The following is a 21,196-nucleotide window of genomic DNA, read 5'->3' as shown; positions in this document are numbered from 1 at the left end:
TTCTTGTTATTGATGCTATTGAGTGAAACCATTGAACCAAGGTTTATGTTCAGATTGTTATTCATCATCATATCACCTCTGATCATGTTCCATATGATGTCTTGTGAGTAGTTCGTTTAGTTCTTGAGGACATGGGTGAAGTCTAAATGTTAGTAGTGAACTATGTTGAGTAATATTTAATGGTGTTATATTTAAGTTATGGTGTTATTCTTCTAGTGGTGTCATGTGAACGTCGACTACATGATACTTCACCTTTATGGGCCTAGGGGAATGCATCTTGTATTCGTTTGCCAATTGTGGGGTTGCCGGAGTGATAGCAACCTGAACCCCCGTTGGTATATCGATGCATGAGGGATAGCAGGATCTCAGAGTTCAAGGCTGTGGTTAGATTTATCTTAATTACTTTCTTGTATTTGCGGATGCTTGCAAGGGGTTTAATCACAAGTATGTATTAGTCCTAAGAAGGGCGGTGCATTAGCATAGGTTCACCCACACAACACTTATCAAAACAATGAAGATTAATCAACTATATGAAGCGAAAGCACTAGACTAAATTCCCGTGTGTCCTCAAGAACGTTTGGTCATCATAAGTAAACAAACCGGCTTGTCCTTTGTGCTAAAAAGGATTGGGCCACTCGCTGCAATTATTACTCTCGCATTTTACTTACTTGTACTTTATTTATCTGCTATATCAAAACCCCCTGAAAACTTGTCTGTGAGCATTTACAGTGAATCCTTCATCGAAACTGCTTGTCAACACCTTCTGCTCCTCGTTGGGTTCGACACTCTTATTTATCGAAAGTACTACGATACACCCCCTAAACTTGTGGGTCATCAGGGTCACCTTCCGCCTAATAAGTCGCTCCAAATCTCCTCCCACAACCAATGTGGGCTAAACCCACGAAATGCCCCCCCCCCCACACACCAGTTAACACACCATTTTCAGCCCACCACCATGACCACTGGCGGAGCTACTTGAAGCCAGCAGGGTGCACATGCACCAGGGTAGAATTTTTTTTAAGCCTGCAATTAGCATGAAAAACAGTCCGTGCACCTCTCTAGACACTGATTAGTGCACCCGTGTGGCTTAAATTTATTGCAATTTTAGAGTAGCCTAGAGCAATGCACCCTGATTAGTTTTGCTCTAGCTCTGCCACTGACCATGACTACCCACCATTGAAAGGACACGGATGTCGCCTAGAGGGGGGTGAATAGGCGATTTAAAACTTTTACGAGATGGGCTTAACAAATGCGGAATAAAACTAGTGTTTACTTTGTCAAGCCCAAAGCCTATATACTATGGTTCACCTATGTGCACCAACAACTTATTCTAAGCAATGGTTCATCTATGTGCACCACCAACTTATGCTAAGCAATACAAGCAAGTATGTGATAGCAAGATATAAATAACTTCAAGCACGATGGCTATCACAAGGTAAAGTGCATAAGTAAAGAGCTCGGGTATAGAGATAACCGAGGCACGCGGGAGACGATGATTTATCCCGAAGTTCACACTCTTGCGAGTGCTAATCTCCGGTGGAGAGGTGCGGTGGCTTAGTGCTCCCGAACGCCACAAGAGGCTCACCTTGAGGTGTGGTTGCTCGATGCACACCAACGCCACAAAGGCCTCACCCCAAGATGCGGTACTCACACCACACACCGAACGCCACGAAGGCGCCTCACCTAAATCTCCGGTGACCCTCGCCACAAAGGCCTAGGTCACGGTTCCACTAAGGGATTTCCTTCGAGGCGGAAACCGGGCCTTACACAAAGGTTTGGGCACACTTTCACAACTTAATTGGAGGCTCCCAACAAATCGCCACAAAGGCCTAAAATCCGTCTAGGGTTCCAAGAACCCAGGAGTAACAACCTTCTTGCTTTCACCACCACGAATCACCGTGGAGAACTCAAAACGATGCACCAAATTCAATGGCAAGAACACCACAAAGATGCTCAAGTCCTTTTCTCTCAAATTCCAACAAAGCTACAAAAGCTATTGGGGGAATAAGAGAGGAAGAACAAAGAGGAGAACACAAAATTCTCCAAGATCTAGATCTAGAGGATTCCACTCACAAAGAGAGGGATTTGATTGGTCAAGATGTAGATCTAGATCTCCTCTCTCTTTTCCCTCAAGAATATGCAAGAATCATGGGAGGAATCAAGAACAAGGGCAAGCTTTGAAGGACAACAATGGAGGGGAGAGAGAGAGTGAACCAACCAGCCCAAGGAGGAAGAAGGGGTGCTTAAATACCCCTCCCATCGAAATATGACCGTTTGGGTATGCTCAGGCCGGATTTTCCGGGCCGGATATTTGCAAAATATCCGGTCCCCGAAAAACGGCTAAGGACCAGAAAAAACATGCCCCTGGATGGGGCCCGGATATTTGGCCGGATTTTTGGCTGGATTTTCCTAGAGGCCGGATTTTTCGGGGGGGGGCGGAATATCCGCCCCCCTGAAAACTGGCAGAAACATCAAACTGAAACGGGCATAACTTTAGCATCCGGACTCCGATTTTGATGATCTTGGGCTCGTTTTAAAGCTAGGAACAAGCTCTACAAGATCATGCAGGGAACCATCATAATCCAACAATGTAGGATAGAAACAAATGATGAAAGGTTTGACCGATCTAAAAAAGACATACCGGTAAAAACCTCCAACCTTGAAAATGCAACAAGTTGCCAGTGCAAAAACCATTCTTGATGAACTAGAGCTTGTCATGAGAATAAGCACAAGATCTAAAACATCACATGGATAAGATCCAAATAACAACCAAGAAAGATGATGCAAGGATGCAAAGGTTTGAGCTCTCCGAAGGATATGATCGAGTTACTCACTCGAGAGCCCTCTTGATAGTACGACAACTAAACTATAAACCGGTCTCCAACTACACTATGAGACCGGTGAGAAAGAAACCCTATCAAGAGAAAACCTTATACTTGCGCATTCCACTTGAGCTCGATGATGACGATCTTGACCTCAACAAGATGGAACGCCTTTCTTGATTGTGCTTGCTTGATGAAGTCTTGTGGATTGTTCCCCCATAATCCACCATGGGAGAGCTTCTTCTTTGGCGTATCTTCACATATCCATGATCACCATATGGATTGCTCCCCCATAATCCACCATGGGAGAGCTTCTTCTTCGGCGCATCTTCACATATCCATGATCACCATATGGATGGCAAGAGTCAAGCAAAGGATCTCTTCGAGATGGCGGATCTTGAACTTGCACTTCATTTCTTCATGGCAAGCTTCAAGCTTATGATCTCTTCGAGTTGGCTCATCTTGAACTTGCACTTCATTTTTTCATCGAAAGCTTCAAGCATATGATCTCTTCAAGTTGGCTCATCTTGAGCTTGCACTTCATTTCGTTGATGTCTTGAAGTTAACCTTGAGAGCTCACTTCATCTTCATCTTCAAGACATACTTGACACTTGATCTTCTTCATTTGCTCCTTATTGCAATCTTGAAGCCAACATATGGTTCAAGCATTGCCTATGGACAACTCCTACAAATATAACTCAATGCAAACATTAGTCCATAGGGATTGTCATTAATTACCAAAACCACACATGGGGGCTCCATGCACTTTCAACCGTAAGTACACATGCAAATTGCATCGAGATACCTAGGCTCTGATACCAATAGTCATCATCGGAGACGCCAAATTAATCGTGGAACTATACCGAACATGAAGCAAATTCACATGTTCGTGTATATGATAATGTGCTAGTGAAACATACATTCAATAGATTTTTTATATTGGTCTTAATAATAAGAAGCTTGGAGATATCATCTCCTATATATGTGTATCTCTTCACTCTTAGAAAGATAGATATTTCGCAAAGGGAAGCATGAAATGACGTGTACATGAACGGGATCCTGAGACAATTTGCACTTTAAGTCTCGACGAGTTCGCAAACGCTATTGCGATTATCATCACACATAGTTGTTGGTATCACCAAGATCAACATCTTGATGCGAGTTGTGGGTACCTTCTATCGAGCAATATTAGGTGCGACGGAGTTGCCAACCTGGAGGGGTTGATTTCGGGGAAGGGTTGCACAGACAACTCTAATGACCGAGTAATAACATTTTTCCTACAGATAATATGTGATTTTATGTTAACCGTGTGACACTGGGACGGACTTTTTCGCTCATGTCGTTCATATTTTTATATATAAAAAATAAGAGGCAGAGCCTCGGTGCCGCGTGGTAGAGAAGAGAACCAAACATGACGATGTTGGGCACGTTTTCTTACTAGATACAATTATATAGCGTCCTATATTTGTATAATGAACTTCATATTTTAAAGAAGTCGTCCCGACGTCCTACCGTTGGTTTGTTGAACCTTGCATTAGTCAAAGTATGTTGTGATTAAATATCATGCAACCGAAAGGACAAACGGTTGAACCGTCGCATTTTTTGCATTATAATGACATGAGAAGCTACTCTGCTGCCAACTGGAGTAGTTCACTGTGGTTGGACTAGACGTACAGAAACATTCAAACATTAGGGCCACAATCAAATCAATGCAGGATGAGAACAAAGCTGGGGCATCATAATGTGCCATGGATCGGTACACCCTACTTACCTGCTCTAACGGCAACGCGAGAAATTAACAAGACCAGATGGGTAATTCCGTAGTTGACATGAGCCGCAAGAAATTTAAAAGTAGCATTTATAAATTTAGAGAAACAAAGGCAAATTGCCATGGATCAATCCACTCCGTCCTGCCCGCTCTCGCAAGCGGCATGGCGAAACCCTAGATCGGGCGCGCCACCGGGCCTCCCCTCACCCTTTCCCCTCCCTCGATGCTGCCAGTGGGCGCACCAGGGCGAAGCCTCGGTGGCGCCGACGGCGGCGGGGACTCTCCTCCCTCTCGCTCGGTTGCGGTGGCGCGGGCTGCGGCGATCGGCGGGGCGCGACGCTGGTCGAGGGGCGTCGTGGCGTGGTCGTGCGGCGGTGTGGCGGCTTCGAGATCCCGGCGTACTTGTCACGGGGACGGTGATGTCAGGCGCTTCCCCGGCGGCCGGTGACGCGCGTGGACGCCCCTCCGGTGGATGGATGTCAGGGGCGACGCTCTGAGGGGCTCCAGCGACGACTTCATGGAGGAGTGGAGGGTGGGCTCGGGCCGGGGCAGGGGCCCCTGGGCCTTCCGTGCTCGGATCCGCCCCCAGATCTAAGGGCGTTGGCAGCCAGGGGGCTGCCGGCCGCTGTTCTGGCTGGTGGAATCCCCCCCCCCGCGTCGCCTCTCATCTCGGGAACTTCACTGCGGGGCCGTGTCTTCTTCGTCGATCTGAGGTGTGTGCGCTTGGGCGTCGGGGCGGCAGCCCTAGAAGGTGGGAGCTTGCTGGTTGGCGGGCGTGCCAGAGGCTCGGGTGCTGGCCAGTGCCCACGGCCGTGAGGGCGGCGTGGCGCCGGCGAGAAGCGTGTTGCGGTGGTGAGTCGACCTTTTGGTTGGCCCAATCTGTAGATGGTGGAGGGATTTTGCCGAGGGGAAACCCTTGCCCGCTTGGCCACGACGGCGATGTTCGCGGACGCCGTGACCTTCCTGGAGGCGTCGTTGGGGATTCTCTCTGTCCATCTACGGGCTCTGGGTGAAAACCCTAGATCCTCGGATCGGGAGGTGGTAGCACTCCAGTGTCGTGCTCTTCTTGAAGACACCGTCTTGGAGCCCACATCACGAGGCTCTCCGATGGTTGTGACGGAGGTGATTCTTCGGCGATCTTCGGCAAGGCTTGCTCCGTGCCCTTCCCTTGTCAAGCTTCCTTGATGCTACTTCTCGATCTATGAGCATCGTGGGTTGGTCCCCGGTGGTGGTCGGCTTCCGGTGGCATTTTTGCGACTGAGGGGTGTTGTCGACGGCACGCGTGAAAAATGGCTCGCTCTCGAGTGAGTTCCGGTCGAACACTGTAGCTTCCAGCTCTGTTTCGAGTCCTCGTGGGCGTTTTGGCTAAACATGTTGGTCGCGCTTCCGGTTGTAGCTTCTTTGGTAGTTCGTGTGGGTGTGTGGTCTCGATCTGTAAGTTGGATTCAGCACTATGTATCGTTTTCGCTGTCTGTGACTTTGTTAATTCAATGTTGGTTTAAAAAAAAAAGCAAATTGCAGGCGAGCTAGTACTTCGACCAAATTTGAGTCGACACGGACCATTTTGCCCTTTCTATATCTGTTCCCACACGCCCACCGCGCCGGCCCCGCCCACGGCCCACCCATCCACTTCATCCCGGCCGCCGCCGGCGCTCTCGTCGGCCTCCCGCTAACCTACGCGTGCACGCGTCCGTAACCGCCGCCGCGGAGAGATCGCGAAGAGAACTCACAGGCTTCAAACGTAACGCTTCTTCCTTCACCCTATTTTATTGCCGTCTCTCGTATCTCTAACATTGGCTCGCATCGCTGGCATAATCTTACCGGGCTAAGTTAAACATTGCTTTGCGCTGCAGCCTGGAACTCTGGATACTACTCCGTATATTTTTTTTAAAATGTGGATAGTTGTTTAGTAGATGCTGCAACTGCAACCTGAATACCTGATGCCGTTAAGCAAAGCGAAACCGAAGCCGAAATATCGTGCTTGGGGCGGTGAGCGGAACTTCCGTTTCCCAATTCGCGCACCCACATACATATTCAGTACTTTGCAATGTGAAACTGTAGCACCCACACATATTCAGTACTTGTAATGCGCAGCTGAGCTTGTTCTGGAGTTCTTGTATTTTACATTTGCCGTCACCATTTTCTGCAATCGAATGTGACACCGAGCTTACTGAAAATTAATCATCAGAATATGCATCTGAGTCCAGAATGTTGTCAGCCACTCAGCCCCAAAACTAGCCTAACAACATCTGAAGAACCAGGTGGTGGAGCAAACTGGTGGCCAAACCATGAGCTAGCAGCAGTGCAGCACGGCGCAAGGACGGAGACCAAAGTGCAGGTACGTCTGCACATCTTTATTCATGCAAATTTAAACTTGAACCTTACACGGTAGGATGACAGAAACATAATACAGCAGAAGTACATAGCCAAGCTGTGCCACACACAACCGTTACCCTATCGAGCAATTGAACAACCCAACCTTGTTGCTGCATTCACTAATTTTACTACATGATACAGTACATCGCATCCTCTCCAGAAAATACCACCGACTCACCATTGCGCATGGCTATCCATGAACTGAATCAGAGCTGCATAAAGAGCAGAAAAGAAAATTCTTTAGCAAAAGACTACACTAGAATTAGTACTTCTGAAAATTGGACTTTTCAAGACAAACTCATACACTGAATAAGGCCTAGTATATCTCAATGTTCAAAAGCTGAATAGGCCACATTGCTGCAGTTCTGTAGTAAGTAAGATAGTACGGAAACCAGCTATTTTCTTCATTTTTGTGATAAAAACATGACAAATATCCTATCCATACTCCTTCATTCAGTGTCGTATCCATAGCCATTGTGTTTGGAGACAATGATTTTTTTTTTAATTAACAGCGTAAGCAATTGAAGGCTACAGACTGTAGCTGTGGATTTCATAGGTACCCTTTTTGCATTGTCACAACAAAGCATGGATGAAGAAAGCAAAAATGCACATCCATCAGTTGTGACCAGAGAAGCACATCAGGGTACATTAGAGTTATTTCACATACCATCTTATGACCATATGTTGCACTGGCTTCTTCATCATTGTCCCATTGCAGTTGGAGCGGAAGCAAGTTCGGCGGTGAGGATGAAGGTTGACACGCCAGCTTCCCTTAGATGGCGTACATCACCATTCATGAGCCTCAACAGGTTTCTACAAACTAGGAGGCCCAAGCCCTCGTCTGACTGCTCCTGGTCCTCCTCAAACATTTGTGCCATGAGCTCTGCAGGGACTCCTAATCCCTGGTGCTTGATCCTGATTACAATAAAGACAAGAATAATAATTACTAAGCATTCCTGTAAACAAATGACCATTAAGCATTCATACTTTTTCCTTATAAGTAATTAACAGGCCTATGCATGCCAGTTGAAATTGCACTATCAGTATACCTAAGTTCAAGGTCAATAAGATGAAGATTTTCTCCGATGCTGTTCTTCGTCAGCTTAGAAGAAATCTCAACAGAACCTCCAACAGGAGAGAACTTTACTGAAACAAACAGGAAGTCAGAGAGGATCTGCTGGAGTCGAACACCATCGCCATAGACTGATTGCTTCATGAATCTTTCTGGCAGGTTGCAAGAGACTCTGATCCCTTTTCCCTGGCAAGCTATCAGTACTTGACTAACAGCAGCCACCACCACATCTTGCAAAACAAATTCAGCCATCTCCAAATCCAAGCAGCTAGATCTGTGGCCACAATTGACAGAAAAATAATAAGTTATATTGAAATACAACATTAAGTTTCAATGCTGATAACAACTCACCAATATAAATGCAAATATAACAGGTTGTGTAAATGTTACCATATTTATTGTTCCATTTTAATCACATAATGAGGCATGTAGGCATGAAAGCGAGTGAGATTAAGGCACTAACTACAGCATCAACCTACGAGGTTTGCAAACTGACAAAAAATAGGGACAGCTAAAGTAAACACAACAACCTAACAAAACAATTCAGTAGATTTGGCAAGGAGAGTACTTTTCGGTGATGTTATCTTGATCCAAGTCCGCAAGTATCTTGTTTAGTTGGTGGTGACAATTATCTGCGACATGGACCTGCTTCATCTGTTCTTCATTCAAATCTGTGTTCTTCAATGCTTTCCTAGAGTATAGCATGCCTGAGAGAGGGTTGTTGATCGCATGTCTCATGTAGGAGAAAGCCTTCAGCCTTTTTAGTGATGTCTGTTCCGAGGCTTGCTGCACCTGTAATGCATGTTGCAGCTCATGACTAGCAACATGAATAAAACAGAATACTCCAGTGATGAGACCACCCTCATTTTCTTTTCTGTTTGCTGATAGAAGACACTCAATGTACTTTCCGCTTCGGTCAAAGAAGCCGAATGGAGCCTTTTCTGTTTCTTCGCCAGCTAATGCACCGTTGATAAGAACACATAGACTTACAAATGCATCTTTGTTCTTCAAAAGGCAGGAGGCATTGCTACTGTCGAACACTTCGCCGAGAAGCATCTTATCGAGCACCTCATCTCTGTTCCACCCAGTCAGCTTGGTCATTGCAGCATTCCACTCAGAACACCATCCAAATTCGTCAGCACCAAATATAGGAGGAATGAGTGGGTTTGGGTTGTGAATGATTGCCTTGTAGTCACCCTCAACCCGAGTAAACTTGTCCATCACCAACTTATGGACAGTCATATCCTGGGCAACAAAGCACACTCCAACAACATGATCATGAAGGTCCCGACTGGCACAAGCATTCACAACCAAGATAACTGGACCATCATCCCTCTTCGGGCCATGGGTCTTTACCTCAAATCGAACTTCTTTCTCTTCTTTACCTGCTTCATCAATGAAATATTTAGAGACCCATGACCGATACTACTAAGTTATCTAGTATAAATTGTGTAAGCAGGTGGTGCAATAACCAGTTAAGTTCAATACACAAATTATATTATAAAAAAGATAAAACAAAGCTGCTGACTAGCATACTAAAGGAGAGGCAGGTGTAAATAAAGAAAACAAGTTTACTCACCCTGCAGAGCTAGATATAGCATCCTCTGGACAACTGGTACAGAGGACTCCTCCACAAGTGTAAGTATGTGTCTTCCTATTGCATCATCAACTCTTAGCCCAGTCAACTCCGCTGCTTTCTGATTCCACCCGTTGACCAGCCCATTGCCATCTACTGCCAAGATTGGAACAGTTGCTGTTTCCATTAGACGAACCATTTCACTGGTCACCGCCTGCAGTTCAGCAAGCCCATCAAGTTTTAGATCACCAATCTGGTTATCTAAACTAGCTTCCCGCTTTGGCTTGCTGGCATCATTCAGTGTCCCTCGAAGTATAAGTTGCAATGAATGAATAGCATCCATCTCATAGTCAGTCCAAGACAAGCTCTTCATCTTGACAACTTCAAGGAAGGCTTTGAAAGACAACCTAGGGTGCATCCTTCTGCTGTCATCCATGTCCAACGGATCATTCTTTGCACCTCCCCATCTGATTTCGGCAGCTGTATGTGACCTGAACCAAAAAAGAATATCATTGGAGTTGATCTTAGCCACTGCCATTCCACATATCATATCACCAAGAGCAGAAGCTCCAGGATAGCCAGCATCATGGAGGCTGTCAGTACTCAGGCCAGTGGAATCCCTGTGAACATCTGATAGCCAGAAGGCGATATCATGTATCTGAGACTCGGTTGGAGCATTATGCAGACGCCATACTTTGCCCCCATACAGGAGAGCAGCACCATCACATTTGACTAGGTCCATGATATTGGGTGTCCCTGATACAATAGTCAGGGGAGAGGCTTCTCTGAACAGCATATCAGAGAGCATGGTTTGCATCCTCAGTATGCTCTTCTCACGCAACTGCTTCTCTAATTCAAACTCCCTGTTGACATGGACAGCGAACACCTGAGCTAAGAACTCACAAGCATAACGCAGCGGAAAAGGGACATATCTTGGGCTCTCATGGTGGCAAACAAGGAGGCCCCATAGTTTTTTCTTCTTCTGCTGTTGCGCTGGTTGTTCAGACTCAGCTTCATCATCCTCTTCATTCTCATTAACCACAACAGCCATGACAAGGGATGCAATCGAATTCATGTTCTCCATATACTGAAGGTGGCAACTGTGTGGTGCCCTGAGTGCTGAACCACACAAGCTAATATCAAAGGGGAGTGCCTCAGCTTCGATGACCTTTATGGATCTCGCACGGCAATCACAAATCATCCGTACTTTGTTCTTCATGAAAAGAAATCTGGCTGCTTGAGGGATATCAGTGGCTGGATAGTGCAGGCCTAGATAAGGCTCAAGACCAGGCTTTGTGATCTCGGCGAAGACCTCACCATGGTCATCTTCATGGAACTTGTAAGCCATAACCCTATCATACCCTGTAAGGTCAAAAACTTCCTTAACCACAGTATTGCATAGCACCTCCATGCTTCCACCTGGCAATGACTGGATCTTGGAGATTGCCTTGGCAGCAAGCTTGTAAGACTGCAAAGCACCAGCAGCAGTGGCAGGAAATTCTGTAGGCTTTACAGGCTCAAAGTCTATCACCAAACAACCAGTTGCTCGATGAACAATGGCATAGAAAGGCTTGCCTGAGGTCTTGCACTGTACTAGGATAGGATTCAGCAAAGAAACATCAGCAAACCCTAGTGCTTTATGCAGTGCTGTGGCACCTTGGTCACTGAAAAGAGACCGTACATTGGTGCCAATACCCAGCCTTGGGGGGTCATCAACACTGGGTACCGCATGGCTGACTGTAGTAAGCATTTCTGGTGCGTTCTCACTGAACGCAATGACATTGAAGGTCTTCTCATCAAGGACCAATAGGCAACCAAACGTTTGGATTACCTTTCCTTTCTGAATGTGCTGTAAGTAGGCTATGACCTTCTCCGACCGCCCTTGCTGCACAGGTGGAGCGTCCCTCTGGGCTTCAACCAGCTTGGAGTAGTCGAAGGAGTCACCAGATTCTTCATATTCAGCATTGAGTTCAGCATCAAGGGTTGTTTGTGCTAATACCCTTGCCCGGGAGCTCTGGCGGTTTCTGCTGGAAGAACTTGAAGCAGGCCTTGACGAAGACATCTCCTGCCTCAGGTAGTTGAACCACTCAACAGTCGTATATGCGGTGTGTCACTCCTGCTGAACATATAAGTGAGAATTGGTAAACATTAATTATTAAAACATAAAGGTACAGTAAAGCACTAACAGCTTGGAATGCTAAATATATTCAACATGATGAAATGCTAATAATGTGTTCCTTTTCCTGTTTTCAGAAGGGTGACAGACATTAGAAGACTGAAGACAGTACATATAAAGGTACACCAGGGGAAAGAAAGAAGAAGCTGAACTCTTTCACTGCCTGAAATTGTAAGTGTCCGGTGCCAACACACTCTTGATAGAGAATGCCTGAAATTGTAAATTTCTGGTGCCAACACACTCTTCATAGAGAAAGCAAGTACTAATAAGAAACACATCTCCTGCAAACTCAGAGAGCTTTGGTTCGCGCTAGTTTCTGTAGTCGTCGCTAGGTGATCCAAGGATCTATTTGTAATTTTTATTACTTTTTGGGCTCTTTGTACTACTGTTGATGAGTATTAATATATCGGTGAACTTTTTTGCAAAAAAAAAACCCAAAGAGCTTCTAAAGACACTTCACATGCTTCCGCAACCCACCAAATCTACTACTTCAAGATTTAAAGTGGTGAGTTAGGTGATTTAGCTGGGTCACTTCTCAAATCAGTAGTAACATTAGTGTAACCAGATGATATTTTCCAAACAAAATGTACCGCTTAATAAAAGTTGCCTAACATTTGTAATTTCCTTTTCTTCATTTTTTGCATTTCTTACTCCGTTATTCCAAATATTTTGATTTCTTGCTTATCTTATCGCCTTACTTGCTCTTCGATCGACCCTTGATGAGTCGAGTCGAAGTGATTAGTTCCGATCTGACTCCTAGCTTTGCTGGAAAACTTTGGCTTGTATCTGGCAGTGGGTGTAACATCTATCATACTCAAACAGAAGGTTTGCTAATTTCTAACAGAAGAGTCATCCATCACTCAATCATGCAAATCAAAGAAATGGTTTTACATATCTGGGAAAAAACAATGCGCCTATAGTATTGGCAAGGTTAGCTTTGACCTTTCTGTTGTGTAACTGACAAACTGTATTATTTCAACACGAGAGAATTCCCTATAAGCCAATAAACTCTAGCAATGAACGGCCAACCCTGATTGATTGACACTTCCAGTAATATACTTCTCCGGATCATGGTTCCATTTCGGTATATTTGTCGTACATGTGTGGATTTTGAGTTACCACGTTTGTGGCGTAACAAAAGCTCCTGGTTGTCAAGGTACAACACAGTTCAAGAATGAAACTTCACAGATATTACAGGAAGGCAATAAACCTACGAGACCATGAATAAACTAAATGATGATTGAGGAACCGAAACAACAAAAGTCACCATGCCAGTTCATGGAGATATCTCTATCGTCAGAAGCAAACAAGCGAAGCAGACAAAAGTGTGTCCAGTAGGACAAAGAGACCGCTTGAGATTCTGGTTTCCGACATTGGCATGGCGCATGGACAGGAATCAGCAGGGTCACCGCCTCACCGGGCGCTCGAAGGCACCACCACCCACCTGACCACCTCCCTTCCCCGCTCAGGCCTAAATCCTAAATCAGCTCGGCAGGGAGACGCTCTCTTTTCACTGGTCAATCTGGAAAGGGGATTCTGAACCACCATTTTTTACATACCACTAATACAGTACAAACAGGTTCCCTTACTTGGCCCCCGGCGCCACAAATTCAAGCGTACGAGTACGACTATCATGCTAATCCTGATCACGAACACAGAACAAGAACCCCACCTCCCCCAACCGCTCGTCTCCCAAGATCAAAGACAAATGAAACTTTCTGAAACTAGCTGCTGGTATCATCAACACACATCCAAACACACAAACGCGCAGCAGCAAGAAGGAAGAAGGAAGGAGAGATTAGAGGTGGGAAGGGAAAGGGTACCTGGTACTGGCGGTAATGGAGAGCTGGCGGGGCCGTGCAGGCGGAGAGGAGGAGCAAGGAGTGTTGTGAGCTCAACTAGGACTGGGAGTGGGAGTGGGAGCCCCATGGCTGGGTCTTAAGCAAATAAATACACCGGCGTGGCGTGGCATGGCGCGCCCATGACCGGCGCGGATGGGAGAGCGATGGGAGCTGTCGACGCTTAATTGGACGCAGCCTTTCCGATCTCCACCTGATTAACCTAATTGACCTGCTTCTCATAGGGTTGTTGTGCCCTCCACCTCAACGGGCTGATCCGTCTGTGCAACTTTGACTTTTTTTTTCTTACCGTTTTGCTATTCTCTTGCTGCTGTTGTACTAGTATAAGATCACCTTGTTTCCTCCCCTCTTCCTCAATGCAAAACCAGAACGCCTGCTCGTTTCAGGGGTTTAAATAGGGGACTACTAGTTTTAGTAATACTCATGTTGAAATAGTAATAGTTTTGTCGGGATATTCAATTCGGGTCTCAGGTCCGTATGCTTCCTCTGCCTAAAAATTATATTTTGAAATGTTGAAAAATTTTGACAAAAAATTCTACGTATACATCTCCACAATATATGTGTGTTCATCAAATTTCGCGAGGAACCAATATTTTTTATGATCTATGTAAAATAGAGAAAAATTATCTTCTAAAAAACCTTATTTTTAGCATTGATTTTTATTTTTTACACACGTCACATGACAAGTTGTTTTTTTCATGAAACAACTTTGTGAGCACGTAGCACATAAAGGTGTACGTGTGATTTTTTTCGTTTTAATTCTTTTGATATTTCAAAATATGTGTAACATGCATTTTAAAATAATCTCCCATGTGTCAAAACAACACTCTTCTAATTTTGTCCACCCTTATACAAGTTAGGAAATTTGTTAGTCTTATATATATAGACGCTATCTTCTGGTTGCTCTTTTTTTAGCTCGACCGATCTTTCTCCCCTCTGCTGATGTCGTTTTAGTTGGCAGGAGTGCTGCTGATTTGTTAATTCGATGACGGAAAAGGAATCCAAGATACCGACGTTGAAATGTGGTTGGAACTGAATAGTACATAGAGGGAAAGGGAGCGTCGGACAAGCTTTCGCAAGATGACAAGCATGGAGAAGACGACGTCAAGAGGCGTATATAGAGAGACAGGAGGCTAGGCGATGCACAACCTTGACGTGAATTGTTGTATCTCTACGACAATAAACTCTTTTCTATCATTTACTTCTCCTATTTTAACATCTCTACTCCGGAGACCAGCTTTTGTGAACATGGGGGCATGTGAACCCACTTTTTAAAAAGTTCCGTTTGTGATGTTAAAACATGTTTCAAAAATCGAAACACAAAATGATTTCTCAGATGATCTCAAATATGTGCCCTCGGCATGAGTTTCGTGACGAAAAAACATTTTATTTTGTCTCGGCAAAAAAGTGAAATTTTGCAGGGCTATATAGCAGTATATATGTGACGTATTTTGTCTTTTTTAGATTCTAAAATAAAAAAGTGGTTTCTCCGCGAAAACTTTCTACGCACACATATATACTGCTATATAGCCCTGCAAAATTTCAGAATATTTTCACATTTCGAAAATGCATTTCCAACTAGGGTTCACGTGCACCCAGGTTCAAATCGGACTTTTCCCTCTACTCCGTCTGTTTACTCCATCTATTTGTAAATGTAAGATGTTTGAGCTAGCTAATCTAGCTTGTTCAAACGTCTTATATTACTATACGGAGGAAGTAAATTGCGTAGTGTTGGTGTTCCCCCTTCTTCTTCATGTGCCGCCCCCTCTTGTTCGACGCTAGAGGATCCCAATGCTAGACACCACTAGCCTTGTCCCCGCACCCCCTCGCCCCACTGGTGGGTGACGGGGAGGCTCTGTTTCCTCCCCCTCCACCTTACCCTAGCCTTGTGCTCCTCGCTTCCACCCTTTCTCCAAGCTCCACATGGCGACGTGCAACCGCCTCCCGCGATTCACAACATCCCCTAGCCTTCGACGGCGAGGGCCGACACGTGTGCGGCGGCTTGCACTGCGATGTGGGTATTACCCTTCGAGTACCCGATATTAGTCTACCTCCCTTGGCCCAACTAAGGGCCCATGAAGATTGTCCAAGACCAAGGTGGACCCGTACGTCGGTTGCAACGAAGGAGACCTACCAGGAGACGAATTCTTGATGGACAAGGCAAGAATGCGTCGATAAAGGAAATATTAGATTAGATCTCAATGTAACCTAGTCGAGTTTGGACATAACTCTCGGGACCTGGCCTACTATATAAAGGCCAGGAGAGGGCCTACTGAACATCAGAACAACAATACACAAAAACATCGCAACTTAGAGCACAAACCCTAGAATCCTTGCCTCTCGACAAGTCGACCATAGAAGCCTATCGGCTACCCCATTGTAACCCAATATATTCGATAATTCAAGATTAGACAAGCATGAAGTAAGGGTTTTACCTCATCGAGGGCCCCGAACCTGGGTAAATCTCTCTCCCCGTTTGTTTGGTATCCGATATCTCGTGCTAGCCTGCGGGATTCCGTCAACCCTAAGCCCCTCATGGTGGGCATTGCCGAGGGAGCTAGGGCATTGCCGAGGAGCTCCCTCGTTAAACTGGTTTCGGTGGTTCGATCTACCTCACACGTATCTGGCTAGGGTGCCCAGATCTGCAGAGCTTGGCCCTCCATGGCGCCTCCCTGCTTGGGTGTGGGGAGGGCGCCTATCCTGCTGGCTGGATGACCAGTGCCACCGTTGACGCCAGATCAGGTGAGCTCGCTAGCTCCGCGGTGTCTCTCCTCCGGTGCTTTAGTTGGGAGCAACACGTGTATATCATGGAATCTCCAGTGGTTTTGGTTGAGGGCTGTTGGTGTGGTTAGGGAATTAGGAAGAGTGTTTGTCGCGGTTGCTAGGGCGGCTAGCTTCACGTAGGTGGTCTGTCCTTCCTCTAGTGGCAGGCGAGGTTGCCTCCTTGGTGCGTCGGGGCGGCTTCCCTGAGCGGTGGGCATGACAATGGCTTGGCGGCAGGCTCCGCTCTGCTAGGTGCTGGATAAATTCTTTGACCGAAAGGGAGGTGAGGTCGCCGGCGTGGGACAATCATTGTGAGCACTCCTCAATCTAGGTGTCTCGCCTGCTCCGGGCTCTACTCCTGTTGTTGTTGTGACTTTGTTGGACAATGGCCATATACCTAGGTGAAAATCTTGCATGGCGTTGCTAGTGACAGTGGTCGGTCACACAAATAAGGTATCCGACATATATTGATAGTGAGCAAAGTCGTTAGAACAACTAGGGTTACAACGATTTTGCTATGGAACGAGTATTGGGTGCCCTCCCCGGCGGCTACTCCTTTATATAGTACGCTAGGTCCTAGAGACCAACTCGGGTTGGTTACAAATTACAATGTCGGTTTCCCTTTACATGCTATTACTTGACTATGTTATCTAGTTCTTGGGATTCATATGCTTCTGGGCCTCATGGGCTTCACATGCTCCTTCCTCGATCCGCACCAGCGATAGCCAATCTTTAGAACCCAATACGATATCCCCATGTCACCGTTACCTTTTTGAAGGCACCGTCTTGGGAGCCTAGTGTTTGCCAGGGTGGGGGTTCTTTGCGGGCGTTGGTAGTGCCCTACTCGTCGATCATGGTCTCTTTTCTCGTGGGTGTTTGTGTTCATCTTCTCCCCTGGCCGTCTCGTTGTCGTCCTACCTTCCAGGCTCTAGGGTGAACTTCTCCAACCTCGATGGTACGATGTTCTTAACCGTGTGAAGAAGCAGGGGCCCTCTTCAGGGAGACGGATGGCACTTCAATGACGGGAAGCCCTAGGTTGAGGTTGCGGGCACAATCTCTTCAACGGTTGCATCGTCAAGATTTTGCACCCGCGTCACCTCCACTCACCGATTGTCGCGGCTCATGAGGTCTCGGAGCTTTCAAGTGGCATGTTGTATTTTTTTGTTTCCTTGTTGCTCCTTTTTCTTGCAAGCTGCTTTCCTCAGCACATGTTGTAAACTTGTAATCTACCCTATGTGCCTTCATTAATTCAAAGTCAAATCATTTTGAGATTACGGTCTAAATAGTGTTGGTGTTAGTTTGGGTAGAAATTGTAAGGAAATTTATGTTTCGACTAAGGCTCCGAGGCATATGGAGTTTGGTTGTCTAACGGTCACTCTTAAGTTTCCGGTTTTCGAGTACGTTGGATATCATTTTGAACCTACCGTCTAAATAGTGTTGGTGTTAGCCTGGGTAGAAATTGTAAGGAAATCTTTGTTTCGACTAAGGCTCCGAGACATATGGAGTTTTGCCGTCTTATGATCCCTCTTTAGTTTTCGGCTTCTGGGTAGGTTGGATATCATTCCGAACCTACCGCCTGAATAGTGTTGGTGTTAGATTGGATAGAAATTGTAAAGAAATCTCTGTTTCGACTAAGGCTCCGAGACATATGTAGTTTGGCCGTCTTAGGGTCACTCTTACGTTTCCGGCTTCTCGGTAGGTTGGACATCATTTTGAGCCTACCGTCTAAATAGTGTTGGTGTTAGCTTGGTAGAAATTGTAAGGAAATTTATGTTTCGACTAAGGCTCCGAGACATATAGAGTTTGGCTACCTTACGGTCACTCTTAAGTTTCCGGCTTCTAGGTAGGTTGGATATCATTTCGAACCTACCGTCTAAATAGTGTTGGTGTTAGCTTGGGTAGAAATTGTACGAAAATCTCTGTTTCGACTAAGGCTCAGAGAAATATGGAGTTTGGCCGTCTTACGGTCACTCTTTAGTTTCCGGCTTCCTGGTAGGTTGGATATCATTTCGAACCTACCGCCTAAATAGTGTTGGTGTAAGCTTAGGTAGAAATTGTAAGAAAATCTCTGTTTCGACTGAGGCTCCGAGACATATGGAGTTTGGTTGTCTTACGATCACTCTTAAGTTTCCGGATTGTGGGTAGGTTGGATATCATTTCGAGCCTACCGTCTAAATAGTGTTGGTGTTAGCTTGGGTAGAAATTGTAAGGAAATTTATGTTTCAACTAAGGCTCCGAGACATATGAAGTTTGGCTTTCTTACTATCACTCTTAAGTTTCCGTCTTCCAGGTAGGTTGGATATCATTTCAAACTTACCGTCTAAATAGTGTTGGTGTTAGCTTGGGTAGAAATTGTAAGAAAATCTCTGTTTCGACCAAGTCTCCGAGACATATGGAGTTTGGTCGTCTTACGATCACTCTTTAGTTTCCGTCTTACAGGTAGGTTAGATATCATTTCAAACTTACCGTCTAAATAGTGTTGGTGTTAGCTTGGGTAGAAATTGTAAGAAAATCTCTGTTTCGACCAAGTCTCCGAGACATATGGAGTTTGGTCGTCTTACGATCACTCTTTAGTTTCCGTCTTACAGGTAGGTTGGATATCATTTCGAACCTACCGCCTAAATAGTATTGGTATTAGCTTGGGTAGAAATTGTATGGAAATCTCTGTTTCGACTAACGCTCCGAGACATATGGAGTTTGACGGTCTTACGGCCACTCTTAAGTTTTCGGCTTCCGGGTAGGTTGGATATCATTTCAAGCCTACCGTCTAAAATAGTGTTGGTGTTAGCTTGGGTAGAAATTGTAAGAAAAACTCTGTTTCGATTAAGGCTCCGAGACATATGGAGCTTGACTGTCTTACGGTCACTCTTACGTTTTCGGCTTCCCGGGTAGGTTGATATCATTTTGAACCTACCGTCTAAATAGTGTTGGTGTTAGCTTGGGTAAAAGTTATAAGGAAATCTCTCTTTTGACTAAAGCTTTGAGGCATATGGAGTTTGACCGTCTTATGATCACTCTTTAGTTTCTGACTTCCGGGTGGCTTCCATATCATTTGGAACCTACAGTCTAAATAGTTTTCATGTTAGCTTGGCTAGAAATGATAAGGAAATTTCTGTTTCGATGAAAACTCCAAGACATATGGAGTTTGGCCGTTTTACAGCCACTCCTAAGTTTCCGAGTAGGTCGGACACCACTCAGATAGATGACGATGAGAGGCATGCCACAATTGAGTCATTTTACCTCATCTCGTTGGTGCTAGGGTCTGTTTATAACATGAAAGCATCTACTCGGAAATCAAAATATGTCTCCTTAAAAAAGCCAAAACACTACTAAAAAGGCGGGATTATTTAAAAATCTATCTGTTTTCCTATAGATGGAATGCTAATGAATAGCAGAGGTTCTCACAATTTGGCTAAACATTTACATATTCCTCATTGTATCCGGGATCACGGTTTGAAATTTGTGGGCAATTTCCGAGACAGTAGACGTGATTTTCCAGTTAATGTCGGCCTTAACCGCCTATCACCCAGCTAAAAGGCAGCCATCACACTGTCACAAAGCCTTTTCCTCCAGCAACCTCACACAGCGTATAGCCGTAGGTAGCGCACACGAATTACAACGACGACGACGAACCTGTACCGGTGAAGCAGACGAAGCCGAGATCGTGGCGGCCGGCTCAAACGCCGCCGGCGCCCCGGTTTTCTCTCGAGATCTTTCCATCTTTCTTTTCCTGGGTTGTGTCGCCGCGTGGCGTGGCGTTTCTCGGGGTCGGGCGGAAGGCTTTGCCACTTGCGGACAGGGGCACGTGACCCGCGCGTGGCCACGCGCGCTGCCCATATGCCATATGGGGGCTGCCTGCACCTCGAATGCTCTAGTCTATCCAATACCAGTACCCACTCTTCCTACTTGCTGTTACCACTACCAGCGGAACTGAGCAACGATGTCGGCACCGGAGCCCATGGGCCTCTGACCGGTGGCGCCGTCTATGAGGTGGGTCCCTCCGTCAGTGTCTCGTGCTCTTGCGCGCTGTCAGATCACAATTGTTTGAGACCAACTTGCCTGCATAGTTTAGTTGGCTTCTGGACGTCGCCAGACGCGCCGTCGTTTTATAAACTGCTACTGACGTCGCAGGAGAATTTCCTGCTCGAGTGCTGAGGCTGGCTGCCTCTGTAGACTCTAGCATAGCATCGGATGCGAAGGAAGACATTCCATAGGCTAGGCGTATCGGATTATTGTGTGATGAGCTTTCCTCCTCGAAACAATTCTCCGTGTTATGATTAGAGTGGCGTGTTCATGCATCGTTACACAAAAAGGGTGCTGCCACGGATAGATCCAGTCTAGATCGACGGTACAGCAACTGCCACTATCGATGTGTGGCTATATATTCAACCAAGGCTAGCCCCAGTACGGCTTTCCCGTACCCATGAATCCACGCCCGGCAATCGAGCACGGCCAGCGGGACGACGCAAACGGACGCTAAAAACGTCCGTATTTTGACCGTTTGCGTCGGATCCGGACATACTAAAATTTAAACCGTCCGTTTGCATCAGAGTGTCTCCAGCGGTGTTTTTTTGCATCTAGAAGTATGACTAGTGAAACCAGAAAATAGTACTAGAAAGCAAAGAGATACGCTCATCGTCAAGTGAGTAGTACTAGCCAGTATCAGACGATACAGTTCATCGCTGGAGGAGATGATACAGACGACGGCGACCTCCGACCGGGTCACGACTTGGAGGCGAGGGAGCCGTGCGCTCGCTAGGAGCAGCGGCGGAGCAGTTTGGCCT

At 45.9% G+C, this 21,196-nt stretch overlaps 1 protein-coding gene and 1 long non-coding RNA gene across 3 annotated transcripts; one reads left to right on the top strand and one right to left on the bottom strand.

Annotated features, from left to right (window-relative positions):
• The first annotated feature begins 6,253 nt into the window (after positions 1–6,253).
• LOC139830482 (uncharacterized) lies at positions 6,254–8,003 on the top strand. Its single transcript, XR_011742610.1, has 2 exons — positions 6,254–6,331; positions 6,779–8,003. It is a non-coding gene; the product is annotated as an uncharacterized lncRNA (long non-coding RNA).
• LOC127293128 (phytochrome A type 3) lies at positions 6,914–13,824 on the bottom strand. Of its 2 annotated transcripts, none has more exons than XM_051322683.2 (6): positions 13,614–13,824; positions 9,618–11,733; positions 8,607–9,423; positions 8,016–8,312; positions 7,634–7,881; positions 6,914–7,178 (listed from the first exon to the last, which is right to left on the bottom strand). In XM_051322683.2, the coding sequence occupies exons 2-5, from the start codon at positions 11,674–11,676 to the stop codon at positions 7,668–7,670; spliced, it is 3,387 nt and encodes a 1,128-aa protein (XP_051178643.1). In that variant the 5' UTR covers positions 11,677–11,733; positions 13,614–13,824; the 3' UTR covers positions 6,914–7,178; positions 7,634–7,667. The 2 variants fall into 2 exon arrangements, with proteins under 2 accessions (XP_051178643.1, XP_051178644.1); XM_051322684.2 differs by having other exon boundaries at positions 9,618–11,730.
• Between the last annotated feature and the right edge of the window lie 7,372 nt (positions 13,825–21,196).

The sequence above is a fragment of the Lolium perenne genome, chromosome 4 (assembly GCF_019359855.2).
Source record: "Lolium perenne isolate Kyuss_39 chromosome 4, Kyuss_2.0, whole genome shotgun sequence".
Lineage (NCBI taxonomy): Eukaryota > Viridiplantae > Streptophyta > Magnoliopsida > Poales > Poaceae > Lolium > Lolium perenne.
Note: the sequence above shows the minus strand (reverse complement) of the source record. Positions and strands in the feature narration are given on the sequence as shown.

What these genes read in the sequence shown, in the direction of transcription:
- LOC127293128 (XM_051322683.2), bottom strand. Translation starts at nt 11,676, where the DNA reads ATGTCTTCGTCAAGGCCTGCTTCAAGTTCTTCCAGCAGAAACCGCCAG. An exon ending in GCTATATCTAGCTCTGCAGG is followed by an intron (nt 9,424 to 9,617) that starts GTGAGTAAACTT and finishes TTGATGAAGCAG; the next exon opens with GTAAAGAAGAGAAAGAAGTT. An exon ending in CAAGATAACATCACCGAAAA is followed by an intron (nt 8,313 to 8,606) that starts GTACTCTCCTTG and finishes TTGTGGCCACAG; the next exon opens with ATCTAGCTGCTTGGATTTGG.